At 47.3% G+C, this 24534-nt stretch overlaps 1 protein-coding gene across 4 annotated transcripts in view; it reads right to left on the reverse strand.

Moving 5' to 3' along the window:
- Positions 1-9395: 9395 nt before the first annotated feature.
- FBH1 (F-box DNA helicase 1) overlaps positions 9396-24534 on the reverse strand; it is a 48230-nt gene continuing 33091 nt past the window's right edge. For all 4 annotated transcript variants that reach the window (XM_029237138.1, XM_029237139.1, XM_029237141.1 and 1 more), the window contains exons 18-21: positions 24080-24205; positions 22455-22561; positions 11895-12026; positions 9396-11411 (exon numbers count right to left, since the gene is read on the reverse strand). In XM_029237138.1, the coding sequence (XP_029092971.1) occupies positions 11241-11411; positions 11895-12026; positions 22455-22561; positions 24080-24205 (536 nt within the window). In that variant the 3' untranslated portion in view covers positions 9396-11240. The remainder of the gene's footprint in view (positions 11412-11894; positions 12027-22454; positions 22562-24079; positions 24206-24534) is intronic.

Below are 24534 nucleotides of genomic sequence, written 5' to 3' on the forward strand. Positions count from 1 at the left end.
GTCCAGGAAGATCCCACATGCCGCGGAGCGGCTGGGCCCGTGAGCCATGGCCGCTGAGCCTGCGCGTCCGGAGCCTGTGCTCCGTAACGGGAGAGGCCACAACAGTGAGAGGCCCGCGTACCACAAAAAAAAAAAAAAAGTAAAGGAAGGGGGACTTCCCTGGTAGCGCAGTGGTTTAGAATCTGCCTCCCAATGCAGGGGACACGGGCTCGAGCCCTGGTCTGGGAAGATCCCACACGCCGCGGTGCAACTAAGCCTGACTATTGAGCCTGCGCTCTAGAGCTCGCAAGCCACAACTACTGAAGCCTGCGCGCCTAGAGCCCGTGCTCCACAACAAGAGAAGCCACTGCAATGAGAAGCCTGCGCACCGTAACGAAGAGTAGCCCCCGCTCGCCACAACTAGAGAAAGCCCGCGCACAGCAACGAAGACCCAACGCAGCCAAAAATAAATAAATTTATTTTTTAAAAAAAGTGAAGGAAGGAAGGGGAGGAATTTTAAATGGCTGCTTTGGGGATTTCACAGCCACACCGTTTTCACTATCTGCAAATATCTGTTTCAACAAGTAGGAAAACTCATTGCTAACACACGAGCTGGGCCATTCTATGCACTACTGGCCTTAAGTACTTGATGATCCTGAACCTGCCTGATTACCTACACTTTCTGCTTCTCTCTTCAGCTGCCTGCCCCTAAGTTTCTAGAGTTCACCATTCACTGGATCCAGTTTGTTCTTACAAGAATCTTTAAGTGTATGACCCTTGTTATTTTAAAACTAATTTGACAGGAAAAAAAAAAAGAGCAGATGTTCAGTGGAGCCAGGAATCTGAAAGGTTTCTATGGGATGGAAGAGGGCTGAGTCACAGGGATAGTTCAAGGATTTATGGTTCAAAATCACAATCATCTTTGGAAGAGTGAGTGACATGATGACCTCGGGGGGGCAGCGGGGTGCTGTTTTGAAGATGCAGAATCACCCAGTTCAGGTCCAGCACGGAAGTCTGCGATCTACCAGGCACCAACCAAGTTCAAGCTGGGTAAATTATACGACAAAAATTAGATCTAGACATAGAAGCAGGGCTGGGTGGAGCTGAGGTCTAAAAGGACCAAGAGGGGTTGGGTGGGGACAGATCAATCAGTCAATCAGGACCTTTTTTTCTTTCTTCCTTTTTTTTTTTTTTTAAGTCTAAAGGGGTAAAATGAATTCTCTTACCAGGTGGTGTAGTCCTTCTAGGGAAATGTTTAAGTCACCTGTACGATGCCAGAACATACCATGGCCTCAGAATTTATCCATCAAGCAGTGATGAACATCTTGAAAAGAACTGTGCTTTCATCTTTGAATTCTCAGAGACTGATGCAGTGCCCTGAAGGTCATTAACAGATGCTAGATCAATACACTAAAAGATTCCTAATCACAGTAAGGCCAAATTTTCTGAGACAGGGTAGCAGGTTCTCAGGCAAAGCTACAAAGGAAGTGATCTGGGGGGCACTCAGCCACTTGTCTTTTTGCACCCATCTCCCTAGCCTTCTTTGACAGCTCCAAGCACTGCTTCAAATTCTACATCTGGCCCCTATTTTTACACACAAATAGTGACTGACGCCCAAAGGGCTTGGCCTGGGAGGACACAAGGTGACCTGGAAGTGAGGAATAGACATGGAAACCATAACAACATATGCTGGAAGGGCAGATAAACGGTATGCGGGGGTCTCAGATGCACCTCTTATGTGGCATCAGGACCCCCTTCCTACTCCCTCCCACCTGCCCCCACCTGTAGGCTGCCTGCGAGAGTTCTCCAAAAACTACCACTTCCCCTCTCCTACCCAGAAGCCCCAATCCAGCCAACCTGGGAGGGTCCTGCAGAAAGACCTGTTGTGCGGTTACCTCCTCCAGTTACCTGTCACCGCATCACAGGCCACCCCAACAGCAGCTCTGCACCACCACTGTTACTGTCTCTGGGGGCTGACTGGGCTCAGCCAGGCAGTTCTGCTCTGTGTCATCAACTCGGCTGCATTCAGTTAGTGGCTGGGCTGAGCTGAAGGTCTAAGAAGGCCTCACTCACTGCCTGGGGCCCCAGTGCTCCCCTGTGTAAACTCTCCACGTGGCTAGCCTGGGCTTCCTCACAGCATGGTGGCCTCGGGACAGCCAGACCGCTTACAGGTGGCTGAAAGAAGAAACCACCAGGCACCTCAAAGGTAGGAGCTGGCACACTTGATGGGCACATCTGTTGCATTTTATTGGTCAAAGCAAGTCGCCAGGCCACCCAGCCCCAAGGGGAGGGGGATGACAAAAAAGGAGGAAAGGAATCAAGGGAAACCATCTTTGGAGATTACACCAGAGTACTTCCCAGGGGCACCAGAGAAGTGGCATTTATCTTTCGATCCTTGGCACTCCATAAATCCAGGAAATGTTGGACAAATGAGTGAAGAGAATGATCGGGGGTCAGTATCTGCCAGGCACTGAGAAGAGTCGATCTTTTTATTTTTACTTTTTAGTGGACAAGGTACATAGGACCCAAAGGGATTTGCAAGTTCTACAGCTGTTAGGTCTTTAGCCCAGATGATGTCACCAGCTGGCTACAAACCTACATAATTCACATTTTTCCCTCCTCTCTCATTTCCTGTGCTCCACCACATTTGCCATGAAGAAAACTGATTGCCCATCATCTTTTTTTTATCTTAACTTGATTTTCCTTGATCAATAAATAAGACTTTGACTTTCATCTTTTTAAACCCTCCTCTAGACATTAGGAAGTAGGAGAACAGGGACCAAAAAGGCACATTTAAGGGTTTCTCCGTGCTTCTAATTGCCCAATCCACTTTCTTCAATTCTGGCCTCAGAATTTTGAGAACGTAGCCGAAAATCTTGAGTTTGCTTGTTTTCCCATAAGACTCTTGAGTTTGCTTGTTTTCCCGTAAGACTGTGCTCCTTGAAGGCAAGAGCAGCCTGATTCAGATCAGAGCATCCCCAACACCTCACACTGTGGGAACCTATGAGGAATTCAACGTGTGACTGTTTTCACAGAATTTATAAATATATGGCGCTACACTTATGAGGGAATTGTGGTTCACACTGTTCTCCGCTAAGGGCCTGTCTAAAAATCCACCCATGCTACTTTTGTGGTCTTGAGCTATCTGGGATGTAACACTCCCTCTTCTCCAGTTTGGGGACCCGCCACTGTGTGGGGCACCCTCCCTCCCACAACACAGAAAGGCCAATATCCCCTCCACCAACTCCCACCAGGTGTGGGCCCCAGAGCCACATGAGGCCCATCAGATGCCCTCACCTGGTGAGAAGCGTTGACTATGGGATGAAGGAACACAACAGAACTGATGGAGCAGCGCCCAGCAAGGCTTCAGGGGCATCCAACGTTGTCAGGCTGCCTGTTTCCTAGCTCTCCAGACTGCTGTGGTTCCTACCTGTTTCCCAAGCCTAATCCTCCAACATCCTGTGATTCTATGAGCCCCCAACACTCTTCCAATACATCTTCTCTTTCCTTGTTACAGATTTAGTTTTCATTACTTGTCACTGAGAAGGTCCCACCAGTATGGAATTTGGTACTAGTAACAGGTATTGCAAATTACAGAGAAGTAGGGAAAGAAGGAATAGTTTTGAATGGTTATCTGCCTTAGAGAGGGCAGAAAACAGCGTAAGCTCGGCTAGCAGCCTGAGATGGGACTCCAGCGGCCCAGGGCAGGCAGTGAACTAGTTCCCCAGGAGTGGCCTGGAACGGCACGCCCGCTGAAGGCCCAGCTCCGGGAGGCTGCACCATAGCTGGCCTAAAATATTGTGGGTGGAAAAATCCAAGGCCATAGCCGGGTGGCTACTGTTCATGGCATTGAATAATTTAGATAAGAGAACACGAGTTCAAATCCCTAAAATCTCTATTCAAGTTTCAAGCCACAGTCTAAAACCTAGAGATTCTGTAACCACTGAATCGCATGCCTTCGAGATGCAAGGTCAAGAGGAAACCCAACTTAAGAGCTCAAGTCTTCACACTGTTGAATCATGTTAGCTGAATTTACAGCCACGGCAGGTTTAAGAGACCTGAGGGCTGGAAGACAGAGCACTGATTGGATGAGGACGAGGCCCCAGGATTGGAATTAAGAAATGGGGTGGGGGGTGGAGGGGAGATAAATTGGGAGATGGGGATTGACATATACACAATACCATATATAAAATAGATAACTAATAAGGACCTACTGTATAGCACAGGGAACTCTATTCAATACTCTGTAATGACCTATATGGGAAAAGAGCCTAAAAATGAGTGGATATATGTATAAAGATTTACTATGCTGTACACCTGAAACTAACACAACATTGTAGATCAACTATACCCCAATAAAAAAAAAAGATATAGGGGAAATTTGGAGGCTCACAAGCCTCCCAACTCTACCCCCAGGGCCCTCCCTCATCCTCAGCAGCCGCCCGTTTTACCTGGCAACGCTGCTCCTCGCTTGCTTCAAGGCAGCATCGCTACTTCCTTGGTTGAGGAGTCACCTTGCAAGAGGAAGCCTGTGGCCCTGTTCTACCCCCGGTGGGCACAGGAAGACAGCTTCACTGATTATGCCAGCCAGACCCTCAGGATCACATAGCAGCCTGTTCGACTAAATCACAGCCCTCACAAGGGCCATCCAGGGCCTTGCTCCAGGGTGCCTCCTCCACCTTTCCCCCCACCGCTTCCCTGTGTCCCCACAGGCCAAGCACGACGTCCACGGTCAACCCATCTGCCAGTCCTTGGCCATCCTCTCTACATCCAATCTACCTTTCAAGAGCCAGCTCGATATCTACCTGCTCCAGGGAGCCTTCATTAGCTACTCAAATGTGTGAAATCGTCCGCCTCTGAGCCCCTGTAACCTTTATTACGTGTCCTATAAATGCGGAGTTTGCTGAATAGTACCTCAAACAGTGGCAGGAGCACAGGACTCGGACCACCTGGGTGCCAAGCTCGCACTCTACCCTTCGCTGGCCCTGTCACCTTGCGAGAGTCACTTAAGCTATAAGGACCGACATTCCATCTTTAAAGTGGGGATAACAACACCTGCATTGTCCTTTTCACAAAGGTGAGGATCGATGCGGTGTTTGAAAGTGCTTTCTGAATTGCTTCTTTCTCTCTCTCTCTCTCTAGACACTAGAGATGCTAAGTGAAGACCTGGTTCTTACCCTGTAGGTGCTTACAGCCTGATCAAAAAAAAGGGGAGACATAGCAAAACAAAGCGAAGCAAAAACTTCATACCACACATTAGCAGATATAAACGCCACATGGGGCGTGAACACAGTAATATTACCACGTTAAGCTCAGGAGGGGAAGAAATCACTAAAAGGCCTGGACACTTGAGGAGTATTTTAGATGTAATGGGACTTGAGTTGAAGTATGGTTGTGATTTAAATAAACAGAAATAGGCAGGGAGGGTTCTAAATAGGGGGAACGATACAGGCAAAGACAGAGGAAAGCAAGTGACAAGTTCAGAAGAGGAGGAGGCAGTTGGAATGACAGACCACTTGTGGGGCTCACATAACAGACGAGGTGGAAGGCAGACTGTGGAGCTCCGTGCTTCTCTTACAACCCCTGGGGTGGCCTGTGACACGAGTTCGTTCTGGGAGGACTGCTTGATGACTATTATAAACAAACAGAAACGAAAGCAGCCTTAAAGAGTGATGGTCTTGCAGGGATTGAGTGCAATCAGCAGAATCTTAGGGTCTTGCAAGTCCCAGGTGCTACCCAAGGGCCCCCTTCTGATGGACACCATCACCATGAACTTGGATGGTTATCTGTCCAGAGCTGTTTCCTCATTTCTCTGGGCAGAGAACCAAAAGCACTAATTACAAAACAAGCGTGTAATCTTCAGAACCCCCTTTGAGATGAATGTGATCCAGAGGCGCCTGAGCTTCTCTAATTCCAAGTTGTCCAGGGCCGCCTGGGCTGCATGTGGCTGCGGTGTCTCTGGTCTGTTCCCAGAAGCCTTAGAGCCTTACCCTGGGGGCTTCCCAGGGGGAGAGCTTAAGAAAGAATTCTAGTTGCCACCCCGAGTCCTAATTACAGTAGCTACACTTTAACTGGCAGTAAAATTTGGTTTGAAGAATGCCATGGCTGAGAACATCAGAAAGCCTTTGATGCTTTGTTTTTGACAAATGTGGGCTTTTTGAAGAGCTCTAGTTCCGTTGACATGGTGGTGCTGGAAATACCGCAGGTTTGGAGATCACACTTGTTTTAACCCGAGCACTATTCTATGTGCTACTGATCAATCACTCTAAAGGCTGCTTCATCATCCGCCCCTCCAGGTTTGTCGGGAGAACTAAATAAAATAATGTGCAGTCCCGAGTATGTCTACCACGCTAAGAAATGCTGCAGTCGTTTCCTGGACGACATCGATGTGTACACTGGACAATCAGGCCCTGGCAGTTGCCTGCCCCTCTCCTTCCTTTTCAAACGAGTTCCCACTTTTGGGGTATTAATTCTCTTCCACACCATCATGTATATCAAAGGAAGCAGACCTCATTCCAGACTCCAGGAAAGCAAATCCTGATTATTTTAAGCTACCCTCCTGCTAGCAGCTGGGTTAGGAATGGGCAAGTGACCCTGTTCTGACCACTGAGACGTGAGGGGAAGCTCCTGGGGAAGGGTTCCTTGCTCCCAAGAGACACAAAGGACAGGCTTTCTTCTCACTGCTGCATCTGGACACACTGCCCGACAAGATACAGGCAGCTTGCCAAGGGGAAGCCAGCCTGGCGGCAAAGCTGACACTAGAGACGGCAGGGAGGCCAGAAACAGCCCGCCCTCCTCTGCGAAACCGTCACATTTCCTGTTCAACGCCCTTTAGAGCTTCTGTCTGGGGGACTCATGGCCCCAAGTGTCCTGATACAGAATTTGGTAACACAAAGTGGGGACGGTGTAAGTTACCCTGAGATGTGAAACGGGCTGAGCAGAGGGGGAGGACAGGACAGTGAGGTCCCTCCACCTCAGGCCAGGAAGTCAGTGGCCCTTCCTCATGCAGCTCCAAACCACTCATTAGAATGTTACCTTTTCTGTCACAGGCTCCAGATCAAGAAAACATAATACCAGAAAAATGATTACATAAAAAAAAATCCAGGACCATTGAATTGGACATTTAAAAAAGGAAAAAAACAATCCAGGATGTTGAGTCCTGTCAGCTACTTCTTGAGGCCCCGGGTAGGTTCTTTAAAGGATGACCTTGGGTGAAGGTAGAGCAGATAATAGGCTGTGCACTAACACCATCACCCCTGGCTCTGTACCTTCATTCCCCTAGGTCTGGACAGTGCTGGATGCTGAAGCTCACTCCTGCTTAAACCCCTTCCTCTCCTGAATTCAGCAGCAGCTCTATCTTTCGGAACTAGCTGTCACTTCCTTCACAGAATCCTCTTCCTTTTTCCTCCCAAGCCTCGTCGTCCTCTGCTCTTTTCTCTCTGGACCCTATGCTGGGGTGAGCTCAGAGACCCCTACACTGATCTACCTCACCCACCACTTACACATGACAGCTCTAAACCCTCTGCTCCCAGCCCAAGCAGGGCTGCTGATGTACACACCTGTTTTCCCAATAGCCTCCAGGACAAATCTACCTGGGTTTCTCATAAGCACCCAAACTCAACATGTCAAAACCAAACCCATCACTGTTTTTATACAAACCTACCATATCCTATGTTTTCTGTCCTAATGATGGGTACCCTCACCCATCCTGAAAACAAGCCAGAAGACCAGGGGTCCCATCGGGACTCCTATCACCGATTCGCCACTCCCACTGAAGCACTAAGTCCTACTGATTCTACCTTCTAATCCTGAGAGCAGAAGTTCTCAGAATTCAGTGTGTATCAGAATCACTGTAGGGCTGGTTAAATGCCAGCTGCTGGGCTGTCTCATGGGTTCTGATCCAGTAGATGTGGGTGAAAACAGAATGTGCATTTCTATCAAGTTCCCAAGGGATGCTGACGCTGCTCATCTGGGGCCACACTCTGAGGACCACTCACCTAGGTCCATCCCTTCCTCACCAGACCCATTTTGCCTGTCTTGGTCCAGCCCAGCGGTTGTCATTTCTTGCAGAGGTCACAACTCTGAGCCTCTTAATTGATCTGACCTTCTTAAAACATCCTCCAATCTACAACTGGAATGTTCTTCCTGAAAACAAAATCTGATGTCTTAAAATCTCTCACTGACTCATAATCTTTGAGGATACCACCCAAACTCCTTCGTGTCCCGGGCCCTTTGTTACCTGGCCCTCGCTAGCCGGCTCCTACTATATACATTCTCCAGCCACACACATCTCATTTCCCCAAGCCTTTCCTACAGTGGCATACCTTTAGTGAATGCAATTTCAGGTGCTAATGTTCTGTGACATTTTAAAATTTCTCTATGCCAGTATTTCAGGTTGGTCAACTACTATCACCTAGTTTTTGAAAAATCTAAAATCTGAAATATGTTTTGAGAATAATTATGCGAAAGGAAAAGCTAATGCATAGTCTACAATGCACTATGATATTTTAACACTTCTATTCCAAGAATAATTTTTATTTTATTTCAAATACCTTCTAAACAAATGGATTATGACATAACAGAATTTGTTTTTATATGAGTAACTCTGCATCAGAACCTCTATATACATGATAAAGTCAAAGACAGAGACAAATCAGAAATCCTAACTTTGAAACAAAAAAACTAGAACTTGCTATCAGTACACTGCACATTCTTAAACAACTGAAAAAAGAACTCCTCTAAGTTATCAAATAAGAGGGATTATTTAAAAATTAATGAACCAAAGAAAAATATTTGGAACTAGCTTATAATTATTTTTTCTCCCAATTTACCTGGTGTAAAAACAAAACAAACTTCTACAGAAAATTGTGCACAAAAATACATTAACAACTAAACGAAATCATGGAAGCCCCATATTTTAAAGACTATACCTTACAAAAGATCTAAAAGATCTTCATTTTCATGTAGTATTTAGTTTACATTTTTGAATAATGCTTTTACTCTTTCCATCTAATCACTTTTATTAAAGTGATAATGGGTATTTAACACTTATAGATAAGGGTATGGGATTAAGAGATGCAAACTACTATGTATAAAATAGACAAGCAACAAAGATATATTGTACAGCACAGGGAAATATAACCATTTTTTAAAACTTTAAATGGAGTATATCTATAAAAATATTAAATCACTATGTTGTACACCTGAAACTAATATTGTAAATCAACTACACTTCAATAAAAAATTTTTAATAAAAATAAATAGAATATAATTAACTTTATAAGTATATTTAACAAAATCGTAAGTTTTATATAGGAATTTCTATCTTAAACTGATTACTGATAAGAAACTAAAATAAATAACATTTCTATTTTTACTGTGTATTTAAAAATTGTTTTTCTATTTGAAACACACCAACCATTTGATTTTACTGATTTTTTAGAAATTCTTAACACTTAAAAAATAAAGTACCAGCATCAATTCCTAGATCCTATTATTTTTTAAATAAGTACCAAAATACTAGTGCTGACATTTTGCCCTGGTAGTGCTGTGACCACCAACACCTTCATGTTTTTCCTTCTTTCTAGAATATTCTTTTCTTCTTTAATAGCTAACGACTCACCCCGTTATTAAAAACAGCTCCAGCACCACCCGCTTTGGTGGTCCTCCGACCTCACCTCTGAGAGAGACACCCCTCCCGCCCCAGAGCAGCAGTGCGGTCCCCTCTCCGGACGCCCTCTGCCCCACACCCGAGCGGCCCGCCTCCAAACACCTGACACGCATCACACCTCTTACTGTCACCTCTCCGAGTCAGGACCACGGCTGACTGCAGACGCCCGCGACCAGGGCCCTGCCCCACATCAGGTGCTCTGAGAAGGTCTAGAGAATTCATGACTTCTCCCCAATAAATAAGTTGCTTCCTCTCTGGATGGTAAAAGCAGATTTCCAGAAAACGTGTTCATGGCCCCTCTTGCCACCCACCCACACAAATCCCTCTTCTGAACGACTCTGAGCACTGTGACCTCCAAATCCAAACCATTTCCTTTCACGTGCTGTTTTGCTCTGAGTTAACCAAAAGCACCAAATGAGGCGAGGCGAGGCGAGGCGAGGCCAGGCATGCCGGCGGAGCAGATGAAAGCACCCCGTCCCACCTCTGTCTTCAGGGCCATTCTGTGAATTCTCTGCTATATGCAGACGTGTCCATCACCCTTTCCAAGCACCCCAGCCCGATCCAACAGCACCCTTGCTTTACTCACCGGCCTGCTCGCTAAACTCCACTAGAGGCCTGACGCGGGAGAGGTTAGGGGCGGCCGCAACAATGAGGCTAGGAGTCTGCTCTCCACTCCGCTGACTGGGCTCAGACACTAGCTGGTGAACTCTCTGGGCAATGCCCTCACCTGCCATCTGCATCCCTGAAGTGCTGCATGGCAAAAATGTAAAAAACCAGATCCATGTACGGCTAAGCAACGTGGGTTTTTCCACTGGTCTCTATAAAGAACAGCTTTATTACGACATCCACCCAGCATCCCCAGGCAGTGAACTAGGTACCAGCTGCCCATCTCCACCTGCTCCTGTCTCCCCCACAACGTGGCTGGCCTACTTCGCCTCCCTCTCAGGTATTTCTGGTCTTCCGTTCTACCTGTGGGAACACAAGGTGTCTAGCTAGTGTCACTTTCTACTTGTCTTGTTGTATGTCACGTTGCCTCCCTGTTCAGGCTGTGAACCCCATGATGACAAAGGCGCACCCTGTGTCTTATACATGTGTGATTCCCCACAGCATGAAAAATCTCATTTTTGATGCATTAGTTGTCACCCTGGACAATAAGCCTCCTACTCTGCTTGGTGTGCACTGTGAACAGTTACAGAGCTTTGAAAAGAGTAAGAGGAGAAAAGGAGAAAGTCCAGAAACAGCAGGGCTGAAGGCAGGGGCCGTCACACAGTGGAACGCCAGTGCTACAATGCCTGTTTAATCGAAACCTTGTAATAAAAGTTTAAATACATAATTTTTCTTTTTTTTTCTTTTTTTTTTTTATCAAAAGACCATCCCCTGCATCCCTGGCCTGCTGGGGTGGAGGAGGGGCAGTGGGGTCTGGCTACCTCCAGGGGTGGAGACATGGCAAGTCCAGCTCCAGTCGGCTTCATCTTCCTCAGAAGATGCTCTGTGAGTGAGTCCGGATTCGGGGAGGGAGCCCCCCATGCCGCCGTCCACGGAGGCAGGAGTCTGCCCAGCATCCCGGCCGGAGGAGAGAGCTCCCTGCACCTCAGAAGACGAGGAAGAGCAGAGCCTCATGCCGGGGCAGCACGATGTTCTCCACGGTGCGGTCCATGGCGCGCACCTGCTCGGGGGAGGCAGTCAGGAAGGCCAGCGGCCCAATGCGCTGCTCCGCACATGAGTGGCACAGGTACCCACCCTTGTTTTCCTTCCTGTTGCTCTGCAGGGCAGGATGAGAAAAAGGGAGCAGGGGGAACAATTGAAGGGCAAGCGTTTCCCACCAAGAAGCGTGAACCAACCACCACCAGCACTGCCATCATGACTGATGCTTTCAGACCCGCCTGTGTGGCCCTGAGGCCGTACCTCTCCCAGCACAAGTGCCCAGGGTGGACTCTGCTCTATCAAATCCCCCAGAACGTATCAAGGCAAGGGATGAAGAGCCAAGAAAAACCTAACTGGGCCCCCAGGTAAATTGTCCTCACCTGAGTGTCCACACAAGCCCACCTCCCAGACTGTGGTCACCCAGCCTGGCCCCACTGTGTACAGCGTCTGTGACACTGAGGCCCACCAGACACCTCTGGGCCTTCCTCGTGGAAGGACTGGACGAGCTTCCCCTTCACCTCCCTCACCCACAACCCAGATGGGCACAAAGACGACTGAACTAAATCCTACGGAGAGCAGAGGTCGTGGCCAAGACACGTACATAGGTGATGGGCAGCTTCCGCATGGTGAGCACGGTGTCCATGGGGATGGCGTTGCTGCACTGCCCCACGCAGCAGCGGACCACGCCTGTCTTCAAAACATTACTTGTCAGCTCTGCTTGCAAGAAATACTCCTGGGAAGGAAAGAGTGAGGACAAGAGTCACAGCAATGCCTCTGCCACTTCCTACTTGGACACCCCAACAGCTGAGGGCTGTCAACACTCTGTAGACCTTGCACAAGTCCCGGAATGAGAAGAGCACTGACCCCTGCATCTTCCCTCCGTTTCTCTACCTTCCTCCTGCCTGTAACACCGTCTCCAAGAGAACACTCACAGCTGGACCCAGTCTAGCTAGATTCTTGCTAAAACGGCCAGTTTAAAAAGGAAAGGTTTAATGGACAAATGTGAAACTGTTGGCTATAATGATATTTCAGGACTATTTCTGGATTTTATCTTAGGCTGACCTGTGCCTGAATCATTAAGGATGACTTGTATATTCTCTTTACAGCCCAGATGAGCTTAAAAGACCTGCCCACATCAGTCCTGCCCACTACCATCTCGCAAGTCTTTGGCTGTCCTAGGGGGCAAACACTCAAACTCTCTAAACCCCAGTTTCTCCATCTGTAAAATGCACAGAAGCCAGCACCCACTTCACCCGGCTGTTGTGAGGAAGACACACAACACCGAGAGCTAAGTGCTCAGCGACTGTACACAATGGGCACCCAGATCAAACGCCAGACGGGAAATGCCATGAGAACAGGGACCAGGGTCTGGTCTGCTGCTGCCCCACAGGAGGCTAACAAGGTTCTGGCATACCAGTAAGACTGCAGATACTTGCTGACAAAATAATTATGATTTCATGTTTTTTTGGATTACAACTGGCTATTTATCCAATTTTTGCAAAATCCGTGTCCAAAGTTCTGATTTATATGGTTTTTCTCTCTTTCAGGATCTGGCTACCTGCTTTAGGAAAGAACAGAAAATAAATAAACACTAGTGTTCCCAATCTAACTGTGGGAAATCCTTTCTAAAATAAAATTAGAGATTTTCTTGGAGTCCCCTTTGCCCATCTGTCATCACATTCCCTCCCTAGGGGAAAGCAGCATCATGAATCTGGCATGAATCCTTTCCAATCCATTCTAAACTGGCTTTACACTTAACGTATATTTCTAAGAACATAAGGTGTCATCTTATAGGTATTTATTTACGTAAGTGTTATACTGTTGGTTTGCTTCTCATCTAGTACATTTCTTTTTGGGTTTTTTTGTGTTTGTTTTTGTTTTTGCGGTATGTGGGCCTCTCACTGTTGTGGCCTCTCCCGTTGCGGAGCACAGGCTCCAGACGCGCAGGCTCAGCGGCCATGGCTCACGGGCCCAGCCGCTCCGCGGCATGTGGGATCCTCCCGGACCAGGGCACGAACCCGTGTCCCCTGCATCGGCAGGCGGACTCTCAACCACTGCACCACCAGGGAAGTCCTAGTACATTTCTTTTAAGTGCTGTACAGGATTCAATCATCTCACTCTCCCACATTTTATTAAGACAGTCCCTTTGTGTGGAGACTGACGTTACCAAATTATTTCCAGCAACGCAGCAATGAACATCCTTGTACATGATTTCCTGCCCACACATGCAAGAGGTCCTCCAGGGCTTTCTACCTTTTCTGACCCCGATCCACGCCAAGAAATCCACTCAGCATTACAATTCTACATACACACACATGCATGTATGAAAGACTGAAATCAGTTTCACAAAATAGTATGTAACCTCACATGCTGTGGACTGATTCCTCCTTTAGACTTTACTCCACTTACCTTTTTTTTTTTTTTTTTTTTTGCGGTATGGGGGCCTCTCACTGTTGTGGCCTCTCCCGTTGTGGAGCACAAGCTCTGGACGCGCAGGCTCAGCGGCCATGGCTCACGGGCCCAGCTGCTCCGCGGCATGTGGGATCTTCCCGGACCGGGGCACGAACCCCTGTCCCCTGCATCGGCAGGCGGATTCTCAACCACTGTGCCACCAGGGAAGCCCCCTTTTTTTTTTTTTTTTTTAAAGATCATCATAACCCACTAACGAGGTTCCTAAATCGTTAATAAATTGCAATCTACAGTTGGAAAAACACTGCTGCAGAGCAGTGGTTTTCAAACATTTTGGTCTCGGGACTCCTTTACACTAATAAACATTAAAGGCTCCAAAGAGGTATTGCTTCCATGAGTTAGAGCTACTAATGTTTACCTGATTAGAAATTTAAACTTTTGTCTTTTGGTTGTGCTGGGTCTTAGTTGAGGCCCATGGGCTCCTTAGTTGACGCATGCGAACTCTTAGTTGCGGCATGCATGTAGGATCTAGCTCCCTGACCAGGGATCAAACCCAGGCCCCCTGCATTGGGAGCCTGGAGTCTTAACCACTGCACCACCAGGGAAGTCCCAAACGTTTTAAAATGTTTATTAATTCATTTAAAACATAACATAATAAACCTATCATATGTTAACCTGTATATTTTTATGAAAAACAACTGTATTAAAAAAAAAAAACCTTAACAAGGGACTTCCCCAGCATTCCAGTGGTTAACACTCCGCCTTTCAATGCAGGGGGCGCGGGTTCAATCCCTGGTTGGGGAACTAAGATCCCACATGCCGTGCAGTGTGGCCAAAAAAGAAAAAAAACAAAGGGTACCATGAAAACAAACCAGCTCAATAAAAGTAAATAAACAGACTGGACAGCTAATATGTCAATTAGGCGTTGTGTTCTACTGCCTGTAACACTTAAATAATGGCTCAAATAATTGCAGGGTTTTTATTAAAAAAAAAAAAAAAACTTTAACGAGAAGAGTAGCATTGCTATACATTTTTGCAAATCTCTTTCATGTCCGGCTTAAAAGAAGGCAACTGGGCTCCCATCTCTGCCTCTGGGTTCAATCTGTGGTGACGACATGCCATGTGGCCTCTGGAAAACTCCACTGTACACTTGTGAGAGCACTGAGGGAAAAGGGCAAGTAACTACCCAGTATTATGAGAAGAGTACGGAGTACACGTACAGTGTGTATCGTGAAAGGTTCCCAGAAGGTTCCTCTGACCACACTTTGAGAACCAGTGCCCACCCCCGACCATCCTGGCCAGAATCTGAAAGGACAGACTTCTTCATTCTCACCCATCAGACAATTTTAGGTTGCATTTCCCTGACCATCAAGGAAGTTGCATAAATATGAATTTTTTAACAGATTCCCTGGCCCCTGGGGCTTCCTTTGCCCATTTACCCACTAGGTTGCCTGTGTCTCAGGAATGTGCAGTTCTTTATGACTGTGTGGGCCCTCTTTTCCACAAGCACATAAGCTTAAGGAGGGCAGAGTTATGCTTGGCTCATGCCCACGACCTCAGCACTGTGCCCAGTACAGTGCTGAGTACAGCTGCGCTTAGTAAGCACATGCAGGACGGATGGGGGAAGTGTCCCCTCCACTCCGTGACGGGCCTTTTAACTTCATGCAAAGCAGCGGCCGGCACGGTGAAGGGCACAGGCCCTGCAGACTCACCTCAGTTCACAGCCCAGTCTACCCACTTTGGGGTAGTGCACCTTTGGGCAGGTGATTCTACTCAGTGCCTCAGTTTTCTTATCAGTAAAACTGGCAAAACGACAACTGCATCACGAAAGATGTTTTTTTTAAGGGTTAACTATATGTTAGCTGTTACTTTATCACACTGAAGCTTTACATCTCGATGCAATCAGATTTACCTGTTTTATGATTTACTATTATATGTCCTGCTTATTATTAATCTCCTCCTAAATGCCAGGCCTCCCTCGGCCCCTGCCCCTGGAGGTCAACGTCTCAAAGACAAGTAGCCATCACTGAGGACCCTGACGCTTCTCCCAATCGACTGTAATGCAGTTATCTCATCAGCTCATCACAACCCTTCTCTAACCATCTCCTCTGAGGTGCGGTGATCGCCGTTTTGCCAGTATTACAGACTAGGAAACAGAGGTACAGAGCAATGAGTAACTTGCCAAGGTCTCAGAGCGCCCACGTGGAGGACCCAGTCTGACCCAGATCTGTAGAATTGGCCCCGCAAAGCTTCTCAACAGGAGGGGATGCTGCTGTCCCTCATCCCACAAATGCGCACTGAGTGCTGACTCTGTGCAGGCCCTGTTCTAAGGAGAGACCCGTGAGCGCTGGGTTCAGAATCCAAGATGCTGAGGCTGAGAAGCGTCTTTGAGCAACCAGCATAACTCCACGTCATTTAATAATTCAATAATGTAATGATCCCCTCGCTTCCTCAAAACTTAAAGAAACAAAAGGTGTTTACCTAGATTTTCTAAGGGGGTCAGAGAAAAAGGAGTCTGCCTGCCCTACTTTTGGTTACAGGGGAGACCAGGATGGCTCATCACCTTACAGGTGATAAGGTAGCAGGAAACAAGGGCTCCCTTTTGTTCTAAATCCTCACCAGGCACGACATGCTTTCACCTTCTCCAGTGACTACCCTCCTCTCCCCCTCCAGAACCTCCAAGATCCCCCATGAGCTGAGGGTAGACTTAGCCCTTCTGAAACAGGATGCCCCCAAACTGGTTCATATTGCAGCTGCGATAAAGAAAAAGCAGAAGTCCTCACGCAAGGTCCTTCAGACTTAGAAACATCTAGTCATGCAAATGGGCAATATTTCCGGGGTTTCCTCAGAGCCCCCCACCCTGTGGGCCAACAGATGTTTCCCAGCCCAGCCTCAGTAAGGTGGAAGTATTTCTCTAGAGTCTGTGTTCTTTTTTCCATGGAGAAAATTCATTTTCCCCATAAAATACATGCAGTGACCAACTGATAAGATTCCAGTTAGTTTTAAAAAGCCTATTAGACTCTAATACATAACTTGTGGGACTCTAAGGTATAAAATCCATGTGATGAATTTAGCAATATCTAGAAAAATGACATATCCATTTACCCTTGACCCAGAAATTTAGACTATAGAAATGTATCCCCAAGAAGCACTGGCAAAAACAGAACATGACTTGTGCATAAGAGTATGCATTGTGGCATTAGTTTTAAAACCAAAAGATTGGAAAGAACCCAATACCCATCAGTGAGGAGCTACATAAATCATGATAAATGGACACAGTGAATACTACTCAGCTGTAAAAAGGAGAAAGAGCTTTAGAAACTGATAAAGAGCCAGCATCAAAAAATCTAGAAACAATAAATGCTGGAGAGGGTGTGGAGAAAAGGGAACCCTCCTGCACTGGTGGTGGGAATGTAAATTGATACAGCCACTATGGAGAACAGTATATAGCTTCTTTAAAAAACTAAAAACAGGGCTTCCCTGCTGGCGCAGTGGTTGAGAGTCCGCCTGCCAATGCAGGGGACACAGGTTCATGCCCTGGTCTGGGAGGGTCCCACGTGCCACGGAGCGGCTGGGCCCGTGGGCCATGGCCGCTGAGCCTGCGCGTCCGGAGCCTGTGCTCCGCAACGGGAGAGGCCACAGCAGTGAGAGGCCCACGTAGCGCAAAAAAAAAAAAAAAAAAAAAACAAAAAAACACAACTAAAAACAGAACTACCATATGACCCAGCAATTCTAGTACTGGGTATATAGCCCTGAGAAAACCATAATTCAAAAAGATAACATGTACCACAATGTTCATTGCAGCACTATTTACAATAGCCAGGACATGGAAACAACCTAAATGTCCATCGACAGACGAATGGATAAAGAAGATGCGGCATGTATATACAATGGAATATTACTCAGCCATAAAAAGGAACGAAAATGGGTTATTTGTAGTGAGGTGGATGGACCCAGAGTCTGTCATACAGAGTGAAGTAAGTCAGAAAGAGAAAAACAAATACTGTATGCTAACACATATATATGGAATCTAGAAAAATGGTACTGATTAACCTAGTGGTAGGGCAGGAATAAAGATGCAGACGTTGAGAACAGATTGAGGACCCAGGGGGGAAGGGGAAGCTGGGATGCAGTCAGCGAGTAGCACTGACATACATACACTACCAAATGTAAAATGGATGGCTGGTGCGAAGCTGCTGCACAGCTCATGGAGATCAGCTTGGTGCTTTGTGATGACCTAGAGGGGTGGGATAGGGAGGGTGGGAGGGAGACGCAAGAGGGAGGGGATATGGGGATATGTGTGTGCATATAGCTGATTCACTTTGTTATACAGCAGAAACTAACACAACATTGTGAAGCAATTATACTCCAGTAAAGATTTATTAAAAAGATGTATTAAAAAAAAAAGGAACTGATAAAGAGTGATTTCCATGTCTATTTCTCGGTGACAAAGTGAGGTACAGAATATTACAGAATGCTACTTTCTGTGAAAAAGGAGAACAGAAGAATATATATATACATATCTGCCAATATTTGCAAAAAGAAATACTGAAGGATAAATCAAACACTAATTTTTAAAAACTAGCTATCGGGACTTCCCTGGTTGGCACAGTGGTTAAGAATCCACCTGCCAATGCAGGGGACACGGCTTCGATCCCCAGTCTGGGAAGATTCCACATGCCGCAGGGCAACTAAGCCCGTGTGCCACAACTACTGAGCCTGTGCCCTAGGGCCCACATGCCACAACTACTGAGTCCGCGTGCTGCAACCACTGAAGCCTGCGCGCCTAGAGCCCTTGCTCCACAACAAGAGAAGCCACTGCAATGAGAAGCCTGCGCACCACAACGAATAGCAGCCCCCGCTCGCCGCAACTAGAGAAAGCCCGTGCACAGCAACGAAGACCCAACGCAGCCAAAAATTTAAAAATAAATAAAAAGTAGCTATCAACAATGGAGGGAGAGAAAGTCTGCAGGAGACAGGGAGGGAATGAGACTTCTCGGGGATACATGTGTTACAAAGTTTTCACTTTGAAAACGTAACTTTTATACATTCAAAAAAGATAATCAAACAGGAAAGCAATTCTTTCAGGAAGTGTAGACAAAGAAACATATCTGCCTGCAATTAAACTGGTGATCAAACCACACAAAGAGGAAAAGACTCATCTCAGGCACCTTCAGAACATGCTCTTCTGACTGCACATCCTCAGTGGAATGTGGGGAAACAGAGCTGGTAGGAAATCTTAAATTCCATACAGTATTCTGCCAACAGTAATACTGGTATTACATTAAAACTTTTATACACAGAATAGTGTAAATAAGTAAGTAATAAATACTGTTCGGAACCAAGATTTTCAGTGTAAGAGAAAATATTCAAGCATTTAAAAGAAGTAAAAATCCTTAAAGGTTAAATCTGATTGGGCTGGAAAACCACAAGTGATGAGGTTTATAAATGTAATTGGCCACCGGCTCCGACAGTGCGGACACAGAGCGGCCTCATGAAACGGGAGCAGAAGGACAGCAGGTGAAGAAAAGGTTTTCACTGTCTGTGGTGCACACTCGGCAAAAAACTCTGAGGAAAAGTGAGAAAGTGCTTGTGGTCACAGCTGGGGCGGCGGCTACTCCCGGGGGTGGGGGTGGGGTGGGGGTGCTGGCTGTGAGGCCACCAGGAAGGCAGTGGGGACAGCTGGCAGACCCACTCTCCTGACCTGGGTGGACGCCCACCTCACCCCTAGTTGCACCCGCCCGTGTGTTTTATACATTTGTGTCACATTTAACAACAAGAAGTTTAAATTAAGAATTGCGATTGGAATTATCAGTATGATAATAGTCAGAACTGTTGATTTTTCTTTTCAAAAATACGGATTTCCTAGCCCTGTCTACTAAAAAGGTAAACAGTCTGAGCATCACTAAGAGGGAGAGAATCTGAAATCACTGCCTCCTGATGGGATGCAACACAAAGCAAAGCCCCCTGCCCACCCCACCCCCCATGGAGGATTCTGGCCAGAACAGTTAGACCCAAATCCAGTCATGCCCCTGCAGTGACTTCCAGTGATGGGGAGCCCAGGGCGGGGGACAGCAGAACAAACCCAGAATGGGAGACATTCTGGGGGACAACCAACTCGGTTTCCACAAAAAGACAGGAGCGTCAGAAAGGACGCAGGGGGTCCTGGGCTGCTCTAAATTAAGAAGCTTAAAAGATCTTATAACCAAACATGCGTTTGGGTCCTAATTTGAACAAATCAACTGTAAAAGACATTTCTGAGATAATCATAAAAGTATGACTGCAGAATGGGTAGTAGAGCCCATAAGGAACCACCATAAATTTTATAAGATATAAAATGGGACCGTGGTTACGAGAGAAAGGTCCAGGGTGTTTTAGAGATGTGGACTCCAAACATACACATGGGTGATTTGTACACGGAAATTCGATATACCATTTTCTCAACTTTAAAACGTCTCAAAATTTTCCTTATGTAGCCCATGTTGTGAAGTATCACTGCTCTACAAGACCTCCATTCACACGGATGAGGGCTTCCCTGGTGGCACAGTGGTTGAGAGTCCGCCTGCCGATGCAAGGGACACGGCTTCGTGGCCCGGTCCGGGAAGATCCCACATGCCGCGGAGCATCTGGGCCTGTGAGGCATGGCCGCTGAGCCTGTGCGTCCAGAGCCTGTGCTCCACAGTGGGAGGGGCCGCGACAGTGGGAGGCCCACATACCGCAAAAAAAAAAAGTCACGGATGTGACAATCTGCTTTTGTTACAGATCTAACCACTACCATAACACAGGTTCTACAAGAAAACCATACTACAGGTTCTAAAAAAAATTACTTATGATCAAAGTTTATGCAAAAACTCACACAGTAGGTACAGATTATTTGTACATAAAAATTACTCTCCTACTTCACTCCCTAGGGTACTGGTTTTAGAGGTTAAAAAAAGCCATGCTTATCTCTACACTAGGAGTCAGCAAACTGCAACCAGGGGCCAAATCCAGACCAGCGTCTGCTGATGTCAATAAAGTTTTATTGGGACGTGGCCCACCGTTTGTTAACAGATGGCCCACAGCTCTCTTTGCTGTGGTAGCAGAGTTGAGAAGACGCAGCAGAAACTGCAGGCCTGCAAAGCCTCAGATATTTACCGTCTGGCCCTTGACAGAAAGAGATGGCAGCACTCTGCTCTAAGTCATCTCTGGAAACTCCACTGGGTAACCCAGGTGCCACCAAGGGTGCAGCCAAAGAAAAAGGCTTACAGTTCTAAGCGCTGACACATTAGCTGTTACACACAGCGAGGCCCAGGCGAAGCAAAGCTGCTGGGGAAGCATGCAGCTGACTTCAAATTCCAGAAACATTCTTATGGCCAAACAGGCCTGTCTTCGAGAGGCATGGAAGACAAGTGCCAGAGAGGGTTCAGAGAAAAGTGCAATAAAAATGCAAGGTCATCAGTCTCACACAGGAAGCTTTTGCGGCCACGACAGGTCATACAGCATATTCATCTGCAATTTCTCCCTTTTAAGCGCGGACACACTCTTCCTCAAGAATGTGAAGAGAAATGCTATTTGCTAACTTGTTTACCATCTATCTCTCGTCCTAGAACTCAGGCTCTGTGAGGGGAGGAATTTCTCCGGCACACTATCACACCCCAGGGCCTAGACACGCACTTGGAACACATCAGACACTCAACAGATATTCGATTATGAGCATCAGGGTTCTGTGTTACCACCACTTACCAACTCTGAGGCTGTGGACACCACTTACTAGAAAGGACCACTGCCCCCCATCTCCCCCAGCCCAGGCCCCAAGCTGTGAGCAGCAAAGCTGAGATTCCGCGGCTCCCAGTGTTCTCACCTCTGAGAGAACACGCACTACAGCACTTGGACTAAATCCTCCTACTGTACAAAACCTCACACGTTTGGGAGACGGCTAAGGAAAAAAGAGTATTTACAGGGACTTCCCTGGCGATCTGGTGGTTAAGACTTCCAATGCAGGGTTCAATCCCTGGTCAGGGAACTAAGATCCTGCAAGCCATGCAGCACAGCCAAAAGGAAAAAAAAAAAAGAATATTTACAGTCTCTTCTACGTGTAAGTTTTATGTTTCAGGCTTAAGAATCTTTGCTTCAGGGAAAGACAGACGAAGTAGTAACCATTAGCTCAAATTTCTGTTCTAGTTTCAACCCAACAGGGTTGAAAAAACTGAACAGCTTATCCTCTAGACCTTGAAAGGCAGAAAAGATGTGGAAATGAGGGGGTGGGGGAGGGGGCTGGTCTGTGAGGGGTAAAGAGGGAGGGCTGACACTTTCCTGCTTCTCACCAGTGACAAGGACAGGTGCCTGAACACACGCTCTCCCTGGCAGGACACATGCTGTCCAAGTCTGGAGTCCACCAGTCCAAAAGGGACCAGGGAGCAGGAGGAGGGCGTGCAGACCCAGAGGACATTCCTGCTGTTCTTCCCGAAGAGTGCTGAGCGCTAACCGAGCAGGGAGAACTCACCAAAGACGTGAGCGCAGTTAGTGTTTTAAAAAGAACTTTTAAAACTGACTCAGGAAAGAACGTTGAAAGGAACCCAGGTTTTTGTTTCTGTGGTTAGGAAGGACCCTCCCCCACTGGCAATCGGCCTCCAAGCACCCAAGAAAGAGAAGCCTCTCTCTTCTGATGCAGACCCCCAACCAAAAGCCTCGAAGGCCCCGGGTTGGCTGATCCCTTATTCAAACTGGTAAAATCCGGACGTTGTTAAATTAACTCATGCTGTCCTCTTACCCCAGCCAAAGTCAAGATGTTCTCCAGTGACCTGGTCATGATGAGACGCTTCCTGGCGCGAGTTACTGCTACATACAGTAAATTCCACTCGTCCTCAGAAAACGACTCTGAAGAAAGCAAAGGGGAAAAAAATATCAACACAGAAGCCTGCTTACAGAAATTTATATTCTTATCTAAACGTTTACTATTCAGGTCTTTCCTGGTGGCGCAGTGGTTAAGAATCTGCCTGCCAATGCAGGGGACACAGGTCCGATCCCTGGTCCGGGAAGATCCCACATGCCGTGGAGCAACTAAGCCCATGTGCCACACCTACTGAACCTGAGCTCAAGAGCCTGCAAGCCATAACTATTGAAGCCCATGCACCACAACTACGGAGCCTGTGCTCGAGCCCACAAGCCACAATTACTGAACCCATGCGCCACAACTACTGAAGTCCATGCATCCTAGAGCCCGCGCCACAACTACTGAGCCCACATGCCTCAACTACTGAAGCCCACGTGCTCTAGGACTCACATGCCGCAAGTACTGAGCCCACATGCTGCAACTACTGAAGCCCACACGCCCTAGAGCCTGTGCCGCAATTACTGAGCCCACGTGCTGCAACTACTGAAGCCTGTGCGCCTAGAGCCCGTGCTCCGCAACAAGAGAAGCCACTGCAATGAGAAGCCCATGCACCACAACAAAGAGCAGCCCCTGCTCACCGCAACTAGAGAAAGCCCGTGTGCAAAGCCCGCGTGCAGCAACGAAGACCCAACACAGCCAAAAAATTTACTACTCCCCATCGCCCCAAAAAACCCTCAGGATTTGCTGGCTTTATAAGCAAAATTTTCCTACAAACACCAACTCCGAAAAGAAACAAAACTCTAACAGACTAGGGGCACAGAACACCCACATTTTGACTCCATGACTAACAGAGAGATTTTGTTCGTCTGTTTGTGGGAAAACTTCAAATGGTTTTATTATAAGACTTAAAACCAAAACAACAACACTGGGCTTCCCTGGTGGCACAAGTGGTTGAGAGTCTGCCTGCCGATGCAGGGGACACGGGTTCGTGCCCCGGTCCGGGAAGATCCCACATGCCGCGGAGTGGCTGGGCCCGTGAGCCATGGCCGCTGAGCCTGAGCGTCCGGAGCCTGTGCTCCGCAACGGCAGAGGCCACAACAGTGAGAGGCCCGCGTACCACAAAAAAAAAAAAAAAAACAGCACTGATGCTTAGAGTTTAACAGGTAGCCTTGAGTATAAACTGATACAAAAGCAGACAAATGATAGAGTGCTTACACTAATCCCTTGTATGATTTTCCGGCCTCTTTAATAAAAAGGAGAATTAATTAAAGAAAAAACACCTTGGTGAGCAGGTAAACTGTTTTAGAGCTTCTGTCTGATGGGGAAAAACTCACAGCTGAAGAGCCGGTGCAGGTTAAACAGGATGCAATAAACACAGCTGCCCTCCGAGCAGCCCTGAGGGAGGTGGACCCTAGAGGCTCAGTTTTTCTAAACACACAGTCTAAAAACAACAAATTTAGGAGCAGGAGGATTTTCTTGTTCTAGAAGCATCCTTCCAAGGAGCCACACCGTGCAAGAAAAAGCAAGGCAGCCCTGCAGTGAGGCGCCAGCGGTCTCCTTACCGACTCTGAAGTGGGGCAGCTGAGCGAGGTTGTGCCTAGCACAAGGCACTTTCACGAAATCATCTAGGACATGCACAGTGTCAAACTCCAGGCCTTTGGCCTTGTGCACAGTGCCCAAGATGTACTCTGGAACAGAAACACAGCGGACGGGCAGATGAGGGGGTGACTGGGAAAGAAAGGAAAGAGGTGAAAAGCTTACACTTCCCACCACTCCCAAAACGCTAATTACGTTTTCTTGCCTGGGTGCGGCTCTGCAGAAAGGGGGAAAGAGGAAACCTCAGTCAGAAAAAAAAAGGGAGAGACAAAAAAAAGACTAGGGGAAAGTAGAAATTCGTTGCAGGTGTTGCGAACACGGCCGAGTTCCAGTCCAGAGCTCATGGCGGCTGCCCACCGCCTGCTTCCTATGCACGAGGGGACAGAGGCCCAGAAGAGGCTGGGGGTTTGCCAAGGGTCAG

The sequence above is a fragment of the Monodon monoceros genome, unplaced genomic scaffold (assembly GCF_005190385.1).
Source record: "Monodon monoceros isolate NGI ecotype Baffin Bay Population unplaced genomic scaffold, NGI_Narwhal_1 Super_Scaffold_21, whole genome shotgun sequence".
NCBI lineage: Eukaryota > Metazoa > Chordata > Mammalia > Artiodactyla > Monodontidae > Monodon > Monodon monoceros.